At 44.2% G+C, this 15,456-nt stretch overlaps 3 protein-coding genes across 4 annotated transcripts in view; 1 reads left to right on the forward strand and 2 right to left on the reverse strand.

Annotated features, from left to right (window-relative positions):
• The window catches only part of kcnd3 (potassium voltage-gated channel, Shal-related subfamily, member 3), a 95,848-nt gene extending 90,027 nt beyond the window's left edge, over positions 1–5,821 (forward strand). The window contains exons 8-9 of one of the 2 annotated variants that reach the window (XM_020096449.2): positions 535–785; positions 2,745–5,821. In XM_020096449.2, the coding sequence (XP_019952008.1) occupies positions 535–785; positions 2,745–2,919 (426 nt within the window). In that variant the 3' untranslated portion in view covers positions 2,920–5,821. The remainder of the gene's footprint in view (positions 1–534; positions 786–2,744) is intronic. The other variant, XM_069526886.1, reaches the window with a different exon arrangement.
• Positions 5,822–6,028: 207 nt separating this feature from the next.
• Positions 6,029–7,855, reverse strand: LOC109635315 (beta-1 adrenergic receptor-like). Its single transcript, XM_069527389.1, has 2 exons — positions 6,758–7,855; positions 6,029–6,335 (listed from the first exon to the last, which is right to left on the reverse strand). Exons 1-2 carry the CDS (start codon positions 7,853–7,855, stop codon positions 6,180–6,182), a joined length of 1,254 nt encoding a protein of 417 aa, XP_069383490.1. The 3' UTR covers positions 6,029–6,179.
• A 739-nt stretch (positions 7,856–8,594) lies between these two features.
• On the reverse strand, positions 8,595–15,088 carry ddx20 (DEAD (Asp-Glu-Ala-Asp) box polypeptide 20). Its single transcript, XM_069526885.1, has 11 exons — positions 14,852–15,088; positions 13,895–13,989; positions 13,209–13,377; positions 13,010–13,124; positions 12,734–12,876; positions 12,281–12,419; positions 12,123–12,181; positions 11,411–11,493; positions 11,195–11,300; positions 10,374–10,475; positions 8,595–10,231 (listed from the first exon to the last, which is right to left on the reverse strand). The coding sequence occupies exons 1-11, from the start codon at positions 15,045–15,047 to the stop codon at positions 9,036–9,038; spliced, it is 2,403 nt and encodes an 800-aa protein (XP_069382986.1). The 5' UTR covers positions 15,048–15,088; the 3' UTR covers positions 8,595–9,035.
• Positions 15,089–15,456: the final 368 nt, after the last annotated feature.

A 15,456-nucleotide genomic window follows, 5' to 3' on the forward strand; every position in this document is an offset into this window, starting at 1 on the left:
TACAGTGTTTGTTTGGAAAATAAAACTGGCTGTCGTGGCCAACAGGGAGAGGTGAGAGTGAACCAACACGGCCGCGAGCCATCAAACCTGGACAATAATCTGGAAGACGCTATAAAGCTCAGTCGAGCTGATGCGATGCTCAGATTTGGGTGATAAAGTGGGTTCATTACCCTTTTCACATACAAGTAGTCATGTGATCAATTGTTAATATACAAGTTATGGCTGCTCTGAGGAGCTGAGACCCTGGAGAATTGATTCTGAGCTAAGCTCCAAAACACTAAAATCATGTTTACAATGTGAGCGTGCACACACACACACACACACACACAGACACACACATGCCTACATAAAAAATAATCACATTTTCAGCAGTTATTGACCCAGGCTATGAAGCAGAAAATGACAAACTATATCAAATCACATACAGTACATAGTCATAAATATACATGTTGTAAATGGCACTTCTTTTTTATGACTCTCTCTCTCTCTTTTTGTGTTCGTTCCTTTTGCTGGTCCCGTTCTCTTCATCTCCAGAACCACGAGTTTGTGGATGAGCAGTATTACCAGCAGAGCTACCTGGAGGCAAGCCTGCAAAACTATCAATCTCGAAGCCCCTCCCTCTCTAACCAAGAAGGCGTGACGGGCACATGCTGCACCCGCCGAAGCAAGAAGCACCACAGCCCTTTACAGAACGCCAGCGGCCCAGCGCACATGCAGCCTTTGACGCACACACACCAAGGCTTGCAGGAGCTCAGCACCATCCACATCCAGGCCCTCAGCACCAGGTGAGATCAGGATTCCCCACGGATGGAATCAAAAAGACTCTAATATCCTTCAATTTGTGTGCTGGGGTGTTTCTGAAATCACTTTAAAGAAATATACACTCTTGCTTATACACTGTTGTATATTAAATCCGATTTGAGAAAGAGTTGCAGTCACCATTTCTACTGTGCTTATATTCCCTCAACCAGTTTTTGGGGAATCTGAATTTGATTTTTGACAAAACTGTTTTTTAACAGCTTTGTTTCTCAACTTTGAGGCATTCAGACTAAAGTCCAGAAAACATCCAACAGAAAATGTAATTTAATTATCTCTACTGTGTCGTGCAACATCCTGGCATCTCACCCTCCGACCACATAGGAGTAATTGTTACGGGCAACTGATCAAGTCTTTCTATCACCAGCTACAATTAGCCTAATTAGTTTCTGTGTAACTCATGACAACCAACAAACAGCTGCTAATTTACTGTCGGATTTTCACCACAACATTACCTCAATATTAAACCGGTTTTTGACAAATGTCTGCAGCAGAACAAAGTCGTCCGTCATCAGCTGTTGAATTAACCAGTTTGCAAACACCTGCCCAGATGACACAGAGCAACACAAACATCCCGCTGGAGTTGCTTTCCTCGGTCACCCGACAACTGAATGCCAAATATTTATGCAGCTTCCACCGTTGGTTCAGTCCACAAACTCTGCACAGAGGAAAACATGTTTATTCAGAGAGCCTCTCAAATTTCTTCACCAGCCTATGTTTACTCTGACTGTCTTGTTGTTTACTGGAAGAGGCTGCAAACCAATTCACAAGCAGCTGAAAGCTGGGCAGAGCTGCAGAGATGCTCAGTGGGTCTGACACCACCAGCATCCCAATGATATCATACAAAATCAGTGTGCCCGGGTTTAAAGAGCAGGTGGACTAAAGAATGCAGGAGTGAGAAAAGTTAACATAAAGTGTCCTTTAATCAGAGGCAAGGTTCTTGCAAAAACAAAACACTAGCAACAAGAAAAACTCCATGGGCGAAGGATCAAGGCAAAGAAAACAGGGTGGCGGCAAAGGGAAGCGTAGAGACTTATATATGCACGGGGGGGGGGGGGGTTGATTGAACACAGGTGGTGGAACACACATGAGGAACAGGTTCAGACAATCACACGGGCGGGAAACAGGACAAAGGCAGGAAGTCAAGGCAGAGAAACAGGAGGAGTAAAAACTTCAAAATAAAACAGAAAACACAGAACTCTGAGAGTAAATCCAAAATACTCAATCTAAGAGGCATAGTCCAAAGAGTCATGACTCAGTGGTCACAATAATAAGAAGAAATGTCTGCACACCAGCTGAAGCTCCTATAAACTTTTTAATTACTGGGACTAATTAAAAAGTTTGTAGAAGCTTCCACTGGTGTGTGGACATTTCTTGTGTTGTGGTTTAGGTAAGCACTGGGTTTACTTTAAGTTTTAATGCGCATGCTTTTCGTATACTTTCATAATAGTAATTTGTAACTGTGTCTGTTGTCAGCGCTGAGCTATGAACACAAGTAAAGCTCCACCCGTCTCTTCTGCTTTTTTCTCATCTTCCAACTTACAAGACAAACCTTTCAGATCCGGCACTGAGGCAGCTGTGGGTCTGGCACCACTGGCATCACATTGTTGTTACACTGGGACAGTTTAGGAGGTTGTGTCAAAAATATATTTTTTAGTGGTACTTCAAAGAATCCAGACAGACATATGGATTTGTGGATAAGTCCCGTTGATCCATTCACATGCACGTTGAATTAATTTAAACACACACTTTAATATCTGATGAAGGAGAGAGCATTGTGTCCTATTTACTTTTCCTGAACCACAATCTGGTGTGGGACCCGAACCTTGAGTCACAAACCCACCTCCCACCAAAGCAAGGCTGAATGTTAGTGGGCTTATGAAGGAATATCCTAATCTTTGATTTTCTGTGCTTCCTTTGATCTGCAGCCGCTCCAGTCTGAACATGCGTGTGGACGAACCAGCACCACTGAACTGCCAGAGCAGCCAGATCACCACAGCAATCATCAGCATCCCCACACCGCCTGTGACAACCCCTGATGGCGACGCTCACCTGCCAGCAGGCCCCACCTACCAGAACGTTGTGAAGGTGTCCGCACTGTGAAGACTGGAGTTGCAGACCCGTCGTTCAGACAGATAAAGACTCACTGAGACAGACTGAGGGACAGAGGAGGACGGAGGAGAAAGCATCCGAGAGTCCTAGCTGTGGTGGAGCCTGCCCTCTGCTGGTCATGTACTGTAACGACATGGACTCCCTGTACAGACAGAGGATGGCTTTTAGATACAGTATATTCATGTTAGTGGTTGGCATGCATGTTTGTGCGTAAGCGAGTGTGAGTGTGTGTGTGTGCGTGTGTGTGTGTGTGTGTTTGTGTGTGTGTGTGTGTGTGTCTATGTGTGAGAATATGTTTAAGGTGTCATTCTAGCTGAGGAGGCAGGTGAGAGTTCCCTCTAAAAGTGTTGGAGATGAGTTCCCAGAGTTCGTCATGTGTCACTGTGCACAAAGCACCTTTTTATGATTTTCACTTCAGTTTGACACTTCGATCTTTTTTTATCAGGAGAAATAAGGAAAAGGGAGGAAAAGTCAAACTTCAATAAGAAAACGTAATCAGAATCCTTTTCCCCTCTGATTTATCCCTGCCCTCTCATGTAGTTTTGATCCTCTTACCTAACGATAGATAAATATACCACCGAGTCCTTTCCTGGTCCAATATTTCTCCACAAGAGCTACAATTCCTACAAAGATGAAATATGGTCGGTGTTTCTGTGATGGCGTTACCGAGGAGTTTCATATTTGTGAATGAATGAATGTGACTTTTTGCTAGATAGAGGATTTGTGACGTTTTGGATAGAAGATGTGTGTGTGTGTGTGTGTGTGTGTGTGTGTGCGTGCATCTGTGTGTGAATGTGTCGGTCGATTGAAAACTTGTGTTTCAATTCTTCTGGAAGTCTCTACGGCTCAGTATATGGCATATTTGACTAGCTGCCACTCTGAAGGGTTCATCGCACACATTTCTGTCAGAGACCCTCAGCTACAAGCCTTCTACACAACATGTGCCTGTTTAGCTTTAGAGTAAAAAGAGAGTTCTGTTACAGTTTTCTGAATACCCCCCGCCCCCTTTTTTCTTTCCACCATTCGACTCCTACAGCCTGACGGACCTCAAACAACTCAATTCTTAACAAACTAGCAAAAACAAAAAAAGAAATGTTTTTGATTCAAACCACCACAATTAAAAGCACAAGGCGCCCGCTGAGAATTTCTGACACAAATCTGTCCTGAACCCCGGGTTCTTTGTGAATATTGTGAATAGAATATTTTGTAATATTTGACCATTGTTTGGCAGAACCAGTGAAGCTGTCCTCTCGTTCTCTAGCTCTCTCCCTCACTCTGTCTCTCTCTCTCTCTCTCTCTCTCTCTCTCTCTCTCTCTCTCTCTCTCTCTCGTTGTTGTCCTGTTGTATCCCCACCTCCTGTGTGAACAACAGTATGCTTTCAGTAGTCTTTATAGCTGTCAATGTTTTTTCTTCCCCAAACTCAGCGGGCATTTTTTTCGAAGCTGTTGGGTATGTGTACTCTATGTGGTTACTTGGTGTTTGTACTTTTTGTCTTTCTTGGTGTTTTTCAAAGGATCCTATTTACGTTATCTTCTGGACAACTTAAAGGAGGGAGGTCTGTTGTCACGGTGACAAACAGACAAACAGAGGACACTGGATGAGCCATCCACATATCCCTCGTCACCGAAAACAAGCGCTATATCTCGACTCACAGAGCCACCCTGTAACTTCAGCATCACCCATCATGGAATCCCATCAAAGTTGACCTTTGTAACTCTGGACGCTGGCCTTTTAGCTCTGCTAACGTCCCGGCTGATGAGTCTCTGTTGGCCTTTTTCATCTTGAATGTCATTTCGAGGGCAGCAGCTGCAGAGACAGTCAGGTCTGGTCTTTGTTCAGGTGGATGAGACCTGTGCTGGGCTCTCCCCCAAAAACAGGGAGGAACAGCTTCCATCTCAGCAGACGAAACAACCACCGCCGCTCCGACGCTGGTGTTGATTAAGAGCACACAGACAGGGCTAAAGATACACCCATACATCAGCAGACTGTCCATTAGTGAGGAGCATATTTCAAAAGCAATACTGGAATTGGTCTAATATCATGTCTGCCCATATGTAGCTGACGTTTTTTTTCTTGTAGAAATAGACTGTGTTTAAAACTAAACTAGCAGCCAAACGCACCATGGTGTTTGTTTTTAAAGTATTTAACTTCCTTCAGGTGGAGATAAATGAAAAGCTTAACCAATTTTACACATGCATTTGTACTTAGACTTAGAATTATGCATATCCTCATCGTATCAGCCCACGTGTGGAAGTATATAGCATATCAGTGCATCACGACACAAGACTTAGACTCCCCTGTTGTGTTCTCTCTGATCCCGACATTAGTATCACCCCAAAGAAAGAAGCCAAAAATATTCTACTGAGTTGGAACAGGGTGTGTTTTACTTCTGATATTCCTAGTAGTGACATAGTACTCCTGCTGGTACTTTAGAGCTGTACGCAGTCACAGCAGCTGCCTAGATCAAGTATTATTGGTGTTTAAGTAAAAAAAAATACTGTGTGCAAATGTACCTGGAGTGAACAAAAGAAGACAAGCACAGGCCGGCAGAGCTTTTTTTCCAATGTGATTTTAAAACTGGGGGTTAAAGACATTGACTTTATATTCACAACATCAAGTCCAACATTTAGAGTCTATGGAAAACTATGAGGATGTGACGTAGGTAACGGCACAAGTGAGGTTCCCTGTATTTTTATATTTTATTTTTTTGCTATAGGACAGTGATTTACCACAATTTATTTCCCGCTTCCCTGTTTCTGGGCAGGTTGTTTTGTGTCAGCTGCACTTTGAAAATGACACAGTTTGAATTCTTATGTAAGCATATTTCTGCTCCAAGTGTCAAAGGATTGCATTTTTATTTCCAAACAGCAAATGCAGAGGTCTTGTCTTTGATTGTGTTTGTCTCTCTCTCTCTCTCTCTTTCTCTGTTAAGTACTCTTCTTTGATTGTCTCTTTTCTGGGCTCAGTCCATTTTCTCTCTCCCTCTTTGCTTTGCCCTCCTATGCCACCTGTCGTTGTTGAGACTACTGCTGTGCGTATCTTGTCAGGTGCTGGATATTATGTATGACCTTGTCTTGTGTTCCGACTGTGAAACGCCTGATAAAACATCTATATCTGCCACAAATACAGAAGTCTGTGGGCTCTGTTCTTCACCTGCCTCTAAATCCATCTAAGTGTGTGCAAACAGGCTCGTGTACATTTAACTTCAGTCCATGTGTTCTCAAACTTTCATCATCAAAGAACTGACTCCTCAGGCTCTGGGTTTCAGTGGACATCCCGGGACGGAGGAGAGGATCTTGCTGAGTTCAGAGCGAAACTGTCTCGTGACCAAAGTGTAGATGAGAGGATCCACCGCAGCCTGCATGCAGGTCAGCACCACGGCTGAGGTCTCCAGCTCCATCAGCAGCTGTGGGAAACACAGCACAGAGCTCAGGATGGTGCAAGGAAACACAACCAGAATATCTCTCTTTATGCACAGCAGCATTTTTATCAGTTACAACTGTACTTGATTAATAATCAGTTTTCGATGAATTGCAATTTTCAGAGACTGTGGCGAAATCTGCAAATTTGTTCAACCAACAGTCTGAAAACACAGAGATTTACTTTGCAAAGAATGGACACTGTTGATTTATTAATTTTTAGCTGCTACTATGATGCATCATTTCTATTTGCACTGACAAACCAGAGTTATAACTGTGCAACAGTCCTGGAGAAATAGTTCTTCAAATTTTCAGTTATAGTTACTTTACACTTTACACTTAGTTTGGTTGTTGACTCAGTTCTGTTGGATGCTGTGGTTTTTGAAAAGTGATATTTAGTGTTAATTACATGTTGCGGTGCTGCGTTTCTATTTTCCAGATAGTATGATATTAAATGAACAACAAAACCCCAGCTCACTCTGCCCGTGTCCTGCCTGGAGAAGACTTTCACCAGCAGAATAACCACCATGGGCATCCAGAAAAGCGTGAACGCAATGATTATGTAACCAAAACGCTGAGCCACTTTCCCCTCCATCTGTTTCTTCCCCCGTTCCCTGGCCCCTGGTGTCATCAGACACACTGCACCGACGATCTCCGGAGGTCTCCCCGGCGCGCACCTGGTGCCAGAGGCTGAGGGCGCACAGGGCGCTCCGGCCTCCGCTACCAGGAGCACCGTGCGGCGGGGCGGCAGCGGGCTGAAGGGGCCCCCTGGAGCCGGTCCTGACGCCGGGCCGCTCAGCCAGGCCCAGACGTCCTCAGACACCGTCGGTCTCAGCTGGACTCCCCGTTGGAAAACTTTCTTCCGGTGCTGCCTCACAAGTTTGAATATCCGCACGTAGTGGATGACGATCAAAGTTATACACAGCCCCCACACCGGCGACAGCACGTAGGGCCCGAACGGATCCGAATACCGGTGGCCGGCGACGTGCGGGCCACAGAGCATGTAAAACTGCGCTTTCTCGGAGAGAGTCAGGGAGACGAGCGCCAGGACGAGGCCGCTCGCCCAGATGAACAGGATCCAGACACGGACCCTCGCTTTCCGCCGCTCGGTCTGGAAGGGGAAGGCGATGGCCTGGAAGCGCTCCACGCTGATGCTGAGCAGCGTGAGCAGCTGGACGCAGCTGCACAGCGCGTAGGTGAACTGCTGCAGGGTGCACACGGGCACCGACACCCGGCGGCCACCCCCGTAGCGCAGGAGGGAGAAGAGCAGCAGCGGCGTGTCCACGGAGCACTTGAGCAGGTCGCTGGTGGCCAGGCTCACCAGCAGCGCGTTGTTGCAGGTCTGCAGGCTCTTGGTCCTGAAAACCAACCAACACACCCACAAGTTCCCGGGTAAACCCAGGACTAGTGTCAGAGTTAAGACTGTGCAGTTGAAGAGGAGGAACCACAGTTCCGTGCGAGTGTCTCTGTGCGAGGCGGTTTGGTTCCACAAAGTCTGAACATCCATCGTTTCCCCCGAGAGTGACATCTCTCTTTCATTCCCCCAGATAACCTGTGTCATGGAGTAAATCAGTGTGCTGCACAACGAGGATTTGAGGAAAGTGCTGCACATTGTACAGATTAGTTGAAGGGGGCTTCTGCTTAAATGTAATAATTCAAGGGTGTTTTTCATTTTGTCTGGCTCAGCACTGATTGGGTGAATGGTCGGGAGCGGTTGATTAGCTTGTAATCAGGAGCAGGAGTAGTCTGACCTTGTTGAAGAGATGACACTGTAAACAGCAGTCTGCCCTCCTCCCTCTTCACCTTCCTCTATGAAGACCAGAATAGAGTAATGGCCTTTGATGATGATCTTCATACTCTGAAGAAGTTGAGAGGATTTTTCACCACATATTAAAAAAGTAGATTTGAAGTTGCATCATAATGCACATTCAGAAATCTGCCTCGAAAATGCCAATTTTTTCTCATCAGGATCCATTATTACATTATTTAATAAGTGAAAATGTAAAACAAACAAAATAAAAAACACCCTATTTCACATTGTTATCTGGATCCACACCAAAATGAGTTTTTCTCTGACCCATACCACCAAGTTCCATGGAAATCCATCCTGTAGTTTTTGTGTTATCTTGCTGACAGAGGTGAAAACATAACTTCTGTGGCGGAAGCAAGAAATAAGATGGTGTTATCGCTTGTGAATGTGTAAACCAGGTGTAGACCCATTACAGAAAGGGGCTTTGAGACAGATCTTCCGTGCCAGTCATTTATTAGTGACAGAATTGTGATGTACATGGTATTAATGTGAAGAAAAATATGCAAACCAAGAATGACACTGACCAAAGCATCAAGGCCCAACAATCCTCCAACTTAAAAAATAAAATGAAACTAAAAAAGTGAGGAATGCCGCAATAATTCTTCATCCACTTAATTCACACCAAAGTTTTGAGGTTTCATCCCAGGGCCACGCCTCCACAAGGTTTGATGGAAGTAGGTTCAGACACCGATTACAACACAACGTGCTCGATGGAGAAGAAGTAAGTGCAATGTGTTACACCAGAAGTGCACAAAAATGACTATGCAAGTCCTGCAGCAGAACTTACATACACACAGACACAACATCATTGGAGTCTGGCTTAGTTCACACAAGAGAACATCATCATTAGAAATCCTTATTAACAGTTAAAGACAAGTCACTGTTTGAGGAGTTCTTCCATGTAGGCAGCGTTCATGCGATATGCTGCCATCCAGTTGTGAGCTGCACTGTAGTAGCTTTGGTATCCCTGTGCTGGACAAGGAGACATGCAGGCGTAGTAATCATTCCAAGCTTTGTAGCAGGTTCTCCAGTAAATTTCAGCACTCGATTCCTCCTTCTCTTCCTCCTCCTCTTCTTCTTCTTCATCATCATCCTCTTCATACCTCTCCCTCTTTCGCTCTCTATTCATCTTTTCAGAAGGCCTTTTGCTCTGTTTCTCAAACTCTTCTTTCACCTTTCTTGATGCATGTCTGCCAGTCTGTGAGCGAGCGGCCTGATTGTCCTCCCTGTTGGATCTGACGCTTGGTACAGAGTCACACAAAGTTTTCTCATTTGATTCAAAGGTCCTCTGCTGATATGTTTTTGGCGGAGAGGTATAAACGCTGGGCCTTGGTTTTGATTTGGGCACAGTTGGTGTGTTTCCAGCATCAGTGTGAGGTTGCGTCACTGCTCTGTGTTCAACTCCTCCGGTGTGATTCAAACCTCCCACCGTCTCGTCCTCCTGCTGGTTCTCCTCCATGTCCGACTGTGAGCTTGAAGAACTGGAAACCGACCTTGGAGGTGAATGGTTGGATTTCCAGCTTTCTCTTTTTTGTGTTAAACTTTGAGTTCCGTCATCATTGAGCATGAAGGACTCTCTGTGCCCATTCTGATCATCGCCGCCGTCCACATCTCGACCTCTGAACTCCCTGATGACCTCCACTGATCTCCCCAGCCCTGTATTAATGAAGCTCCAGAAATCCTGCTCAGCTTCCTCAAAGGTCATAAACCTAGACCTGCAACTCTTGAACGAGCTGAGCGGAGGGATCTTGGGGAGAGCGTCTTGCAGCTGTTTTTGAGTCTGCACCTCCTGAGGTGGACTCACAGGAGACACTTTCCTCGTAGTCACTTCACCACGTGCTCCCCTCCTGGTTGGTGGTTGGCTCTTCTCCGGCTTTGTTGGTGCACTTTGCCTGACAGGTTGATCTGGGATGGAGGCGACGGTGGCGGCGGCAGCAGCAGCAGGCACGTCAGCCTTGACACGCCTCTTCTTCTCCGTCTTGGAGACGAGCTGGGATAAGGAGCCTGGAGTGGAAGCGTCAGTGCAGACATCCCAGTCACACGGCTCATCCATCAACCCGGGCTCTATGGTGGCTAAAGGGACAGATGATAAATGAGACTGGAACTACTTTACCACATGAATATTAAATAAAAGAATGTGTAAAAGGAGAATCAATCTACAAAGAGCACAGAGATGCACATCCTGCATATGAAACATGTAGACGTGTCGACTTACATGGTAATACGGACAAACTCAGGCCGCACTTTTGAGCAATGGCCATCATCTTGTTCTCCTCCTCACCATGGCAACAGTAGGTCACAGCCAGACCTTGAGTGCCTACAAACAAAACGCAATCCTGATGAGAACCCATTCACATTACAGTGAGGGATCAAGGAGGGTGTGTATCCAGGGGCAACAGGTGCACGCACACACACGCATGCACATTTTCAGGACAACACACAAGTCAAAAATAGTTCTAATTAACAGCACATTGAGAACCTCATGACATTGGGACGAGGGTTGAACCTGGTAATACTTCAGAGAGTGACGCTAATCTTCAAATCGGTATTGAAAGCATTTAGAGGAAACTGGTGAAGTAAATCAAGTCTAGTTCAGAGCAACGTAAAGTGACGCAGGTTTTTGGACAGGTATCATACTTCAGGAGAGAAACTGATTTCTCCAACACTGAACTGGATTTGTTTTGTTGCTGTATGATCTTTTAAAAAAATGAAAAATATACCAATTTTAAAACAAACCTGCTGAATATAGGCAACAAAATGACTTTTTCTATTGAAGTGTCAGTAAGAATCACCCTGAAGCTGTGTTAGTTTGGCTACTGAGCCAAGTTAGTCCGCCTGAAAACAACAGAATGTTTTCTAAACAGAGGACTGACTCAATAATGATGCAACGTCTCTACAGACAGTCTCTCCGCCTCCTGCACTGTGTCATCACTTGGCTGGTCTCTCTGATAGGATGATGTGAAAAGTTGAAGATGCTGAGTAGTGCTGCCTCTGATGTCTGGCTTCTGCCTTAACCAAACAGTTTTGGGGACTTACCGAAGCGTCCTGCACGCCCGATTCTGTGCATGTAGGTTTCCCAGTCCTGAGGTACGTCCAGGTTTATCACCAGGTTGACCTTCTCTGCATCTATTCCTCTGGAAGTCTGTTGGGAAGAGAGGGAGGAAGACGGAGCAAATTGTAAGATGTGCAAAAAGATGCAAGTGATGGGTGACATATTGGGAAGCAGTGCAATGAGCGATATGTGCATCTCACCAGGTCAGTGGAGATGAGCACCCTGCATTGGTACTGCTTCAGTTTTGACATCGCCTCCAGCCTCTGGTCCTGACTCAGACCTCCTGCACAGGTCATCACACACCATCACATTAAATCTCATCAACAGAATCAACTCTGCTGAGACAGACAGCAGTAAAAAAATAATGTTTGTTCTGTCTGTCGCTAAAGAGAAATCAGACAAATTCTAGAGCTTATACAATGAATCAATAATAAAATATCAGATCATCAAAATCAAGAATTTTTGCTTATAAAATAATCTTTCTCCTTCCCAGGTTAAATGTCAAACATCCTCTGGTTTCAGTTACTCAGTTGTGAGAACTTATATGTTATATGAACATTCACAAAATCACATTGGAAATTGTGGTGAACATTTTTATCCAACAGATTTTCCCACCATTAAAATAAAGTTAAAAAAAAAAAATTATAAAGACAATCAATCAATAATGAAAATAGTAACGTAATTAATGATTCTCCTCATAAATACGTCTGCTCAATAAAGTCTGAAATGTCCAAAAGTTGCAGGACCTTTAAAAAAAAACAAAGAAGCCAATTTTTTATACAAGTATCAATTATCTTCAAATTCATACAAGGCTACACTATTAATCATTTATCAAAATTTACATTAATGTATTTTCTGTTGACTTATTAACATTTAATTACTTCACTGCTCAAAAATATCACTGTTTCTCACCTGAGATACAAACAGCAGGTAAGCCTTTGGAGGACAAGATGTCTGCCAGGTGCTGAGCCCTGAGGAGTAAATCCAACATCATGTGTAACTGCTTCTCCAAGACACACAAATGATACGCACACACTCTACAACACGTATTCAGTACAGTCATGTGCTACCTTGTGTGTAGATTGGAGAACACTAGGGCCTGGTTGAATGGGATTTTACTGAACAGCTCCAGTAAGTGCTTCACCTTCTCCTCGAAAACCTTGTGAGGTAACGGATGGGACTGCACCAGTTTGTAATACTGCTTCAGACCTGCCAGGGGGCGCACAAGGACAAGATACATTGAGGAGCATTACTCCAAGTAGAGCATAGACTGATTATACACAGTCTCTGAGGTCTATGAATATCAAGGCTGGTTTCCTGAGTCTCAGAAGGAGCCATTTTCCACTATTATTTTTTTAACACAGTGTAGGAGTCTCTGTTAACCAGGGAGGTATTTCATTGTTGGTAGATAATGACAACTAGACAAAGCTGATAATTCAAATTCAAATAAAGTGAAATATCCCCCCTGTATATTATTTCCTGGTGTTTATAGCAGCACACAGGATAACGAGAGAGGGTTTTACCTTTGAGGCCCATGTCACTGGGATTGAGTCGCACAAATGTGGGCTCTCTCATGTAGCGGGTGAGGTGCTGTGCAAGGGATTCTGGGTAGGTGGCGGAGAGAGCAAGCATCTGTTTGTTCACAGGCAGAGAGGAGAAAATCCAGCTGAGGGGAAAAGTAGGAGAGAGTAGAGAGTTTCAGCATGTGTGGGTTTTTAAACATGCTGTACATTTTACAGCATACATTTTCAATTATACAGTATATACAGTATGATTATAGATGGTGAGGTCAATCTTACTTGATCTGCTCCTGGAAGCTGCCCTCCTCCAGGAGCTTGTCTGCCTCATCCAGAACAAACAGCCTGATGCTGGCAGTGGACAACATGCCCAACTCTATGAGCTGCTTGATCCGACCTGTGCACACAACCACAACTACATGCATGACATTCACATAAACAGATTACGCCCATCTGTTGATATTCCACTGGCCTCTCTTACCTGGTGAGCCCACAGCTATATGGCACTTCTTCAGATGGGGTTTGTCCTGACTTACGGGCCGACCTCCGATAAAAACGTGGCACTGCAGACCCTCCATGGCACAGCCTACGGCCATCACTACTGAGTGGATCTGCACCGCTATCTCACGGGTCGGAGCCAAAACAAGAACCTGCAGACGGGAAAAGATTTCATTTATTTTGAGAAAGTTAGTCGTCAACAACCACCTACATATCGAGAAATTAGAAGCAGATTAAAGAGAGACAGGTGCTGGGTGGTTCCTAGTCAGTAATACCAAACAGCTTATAAGATTATGTTCCACTAGAATGCAGCCGGTTGATCAACAAAGCCAGATGCACATCCCCTTTATCAATCACTGTCCAATTTATTCTTTTCACACTGAGCAGCTTAAACTCATCAGATTAAAACCAAAGATCAGACATAAAGTGATTACTGCTCATGACCATCTGTTAAATAAAAATAAAAGATGTAAACTACCAAATAAAACTTTGTTTGCTCATGTTTATCATTGTGAGATACCTGTACACCTATCTGCAAATATTAAAAAGTGAGGTATAAAAGAAAAGAAAAACTAACTCTGGGCCTCAACTCAAACTCCAGGTAAACCTCCATTTCTCCATCTATTCCACATCTCATCTTGACCTCCACAGTGAAGTGAAATAGCTCACCTGAGTTGCAGGATTCTCCAGGACCAGAGAGTCCAAGGCGATGGTGCAGAACACGCACGTCTTTCCCGTACCAGACTTGGCCTGTACAATCAGATCTGCAGCAGCGGGTGGACAGAGTGAGTTAAACAACAATTTGCCATTATAACCACAATCCCAACTTTGACCCACACTATTGCTTAAAGCTGATTCAGGGCAATAGCGATGCTTCATGTCATAATGTGCTACATCAAATCAAGTGCAATGTAACAGTGTAAAAGTAAAGGCCTTTTGCCGACATATATACTATAAAGCTTTAAACACCAATAATAATTATATTTGTGTGTGTGCGTGCGTGTCAGATGCTGCGTTGATGTTTATTTAGCAACACAAAACAGGTTGATTGGCTGAATATACAGATGATAATAATTTAGACAACCATCAGAAACCGAAATGATTGAAAACGTGCGGATTAATCCATTACTCTGTATTCCTGTTATTGATGGTACCAGTCAGTGGAAATGGGAAAAGGAAAAGAGACCAGAAACCATTGAAAGTAAGTCTGGTTTTACTGTAAATACTTTATATTGAGAAATAGTCCCAATGAAAAGCTTGGTTCTGTGGATTATCCAGATTAACACTGGACACTTCCTAGTAAATTAGCCTAATGTGTGTGTGTGTGTGTGTATATATAAGTATGTAATTGTGCTGTAATATTGAAGTGTCATAACAGAAAATATCCTTTATTAGTCTCACAGTGGGGACATTCACAGTATTACAGCAGCAAAAGTCAAAAACAGGCATCATCAGTAAGTAATAATGCAACACTTAAAGGTGAGGAATATAAAAACAACGAGAATGAACGGATTGCATATGAGCCATTGTTTTGCACAGACAGAATGAATAGAGCACATCTGTTGCCAGATGTTGTGTGTTGCTAAATAAACAGCTTGTTACAGATGGAGAGTTTCCAGAACGCACCCAGTCCGCAGCGGCCCAGCGGGATGGCCTTCAGCTGGATGGGGGAGGGTTTCCGGAAGCCTGCCGCCGACAGTCCGTCCAGCACGGCCGGGGACAGCAGCAGGGAGCCGAAGTCGATCCCCTCCGATAGAAGCACATCGTCGGTTCGCTTTCGAGTTTCTATGTCGTGGGCTGCCTTCTTCATGGAGGACGCCATGTTGACTGGACTGTTTTTACCGCCGGCGATCAAACCCACATCCGGTTTAAAGTGCTGCAGCAGAGCCGCGCCTCCACCGCCCTCTAGCGACTGGGAGGGGGAGTGATCCCTGTGTGAATCCAGTTAGGTGGAGAAAAAAAGGTTAAAAAAACAAAGAATTAAAGGTTCAGTGTGTAAGATTTAGGTGAAAGGGATCTATTGGCAGAAACTGAAAATAAAATAATCCTAGTGATGTTTTCACTTGTGGATACCATCAAAATTGTACGAATTGTTATTTGCTTTACCCGAGAATGAGCCATTTATATTCAAATACTTTATATTCACACCTGGAGTGGCTCCTCTTTATTGAGGCATCCATGTTTTGTTTTTTTACAGTATCCCAAACCAAACACATTTTGAGTTTTATGAC

Source organism: Paralichthys olivaceus, chromosome 6 (genome assembly GCF_024713975.1).
Source record: "Paralichthys olivaceus isolate ysfri-2021 chromosome 6, ASM2471397v2, whole genome shotgun sequence".
NCBI classification, from domain to species: domain Eukaryota; kingdom Metazoa; phylum Chordata; class Actinopteri; order Pleuronectiformes; family Paralichthyidae; genus Paralichthys; species Paralichthys olivaceus.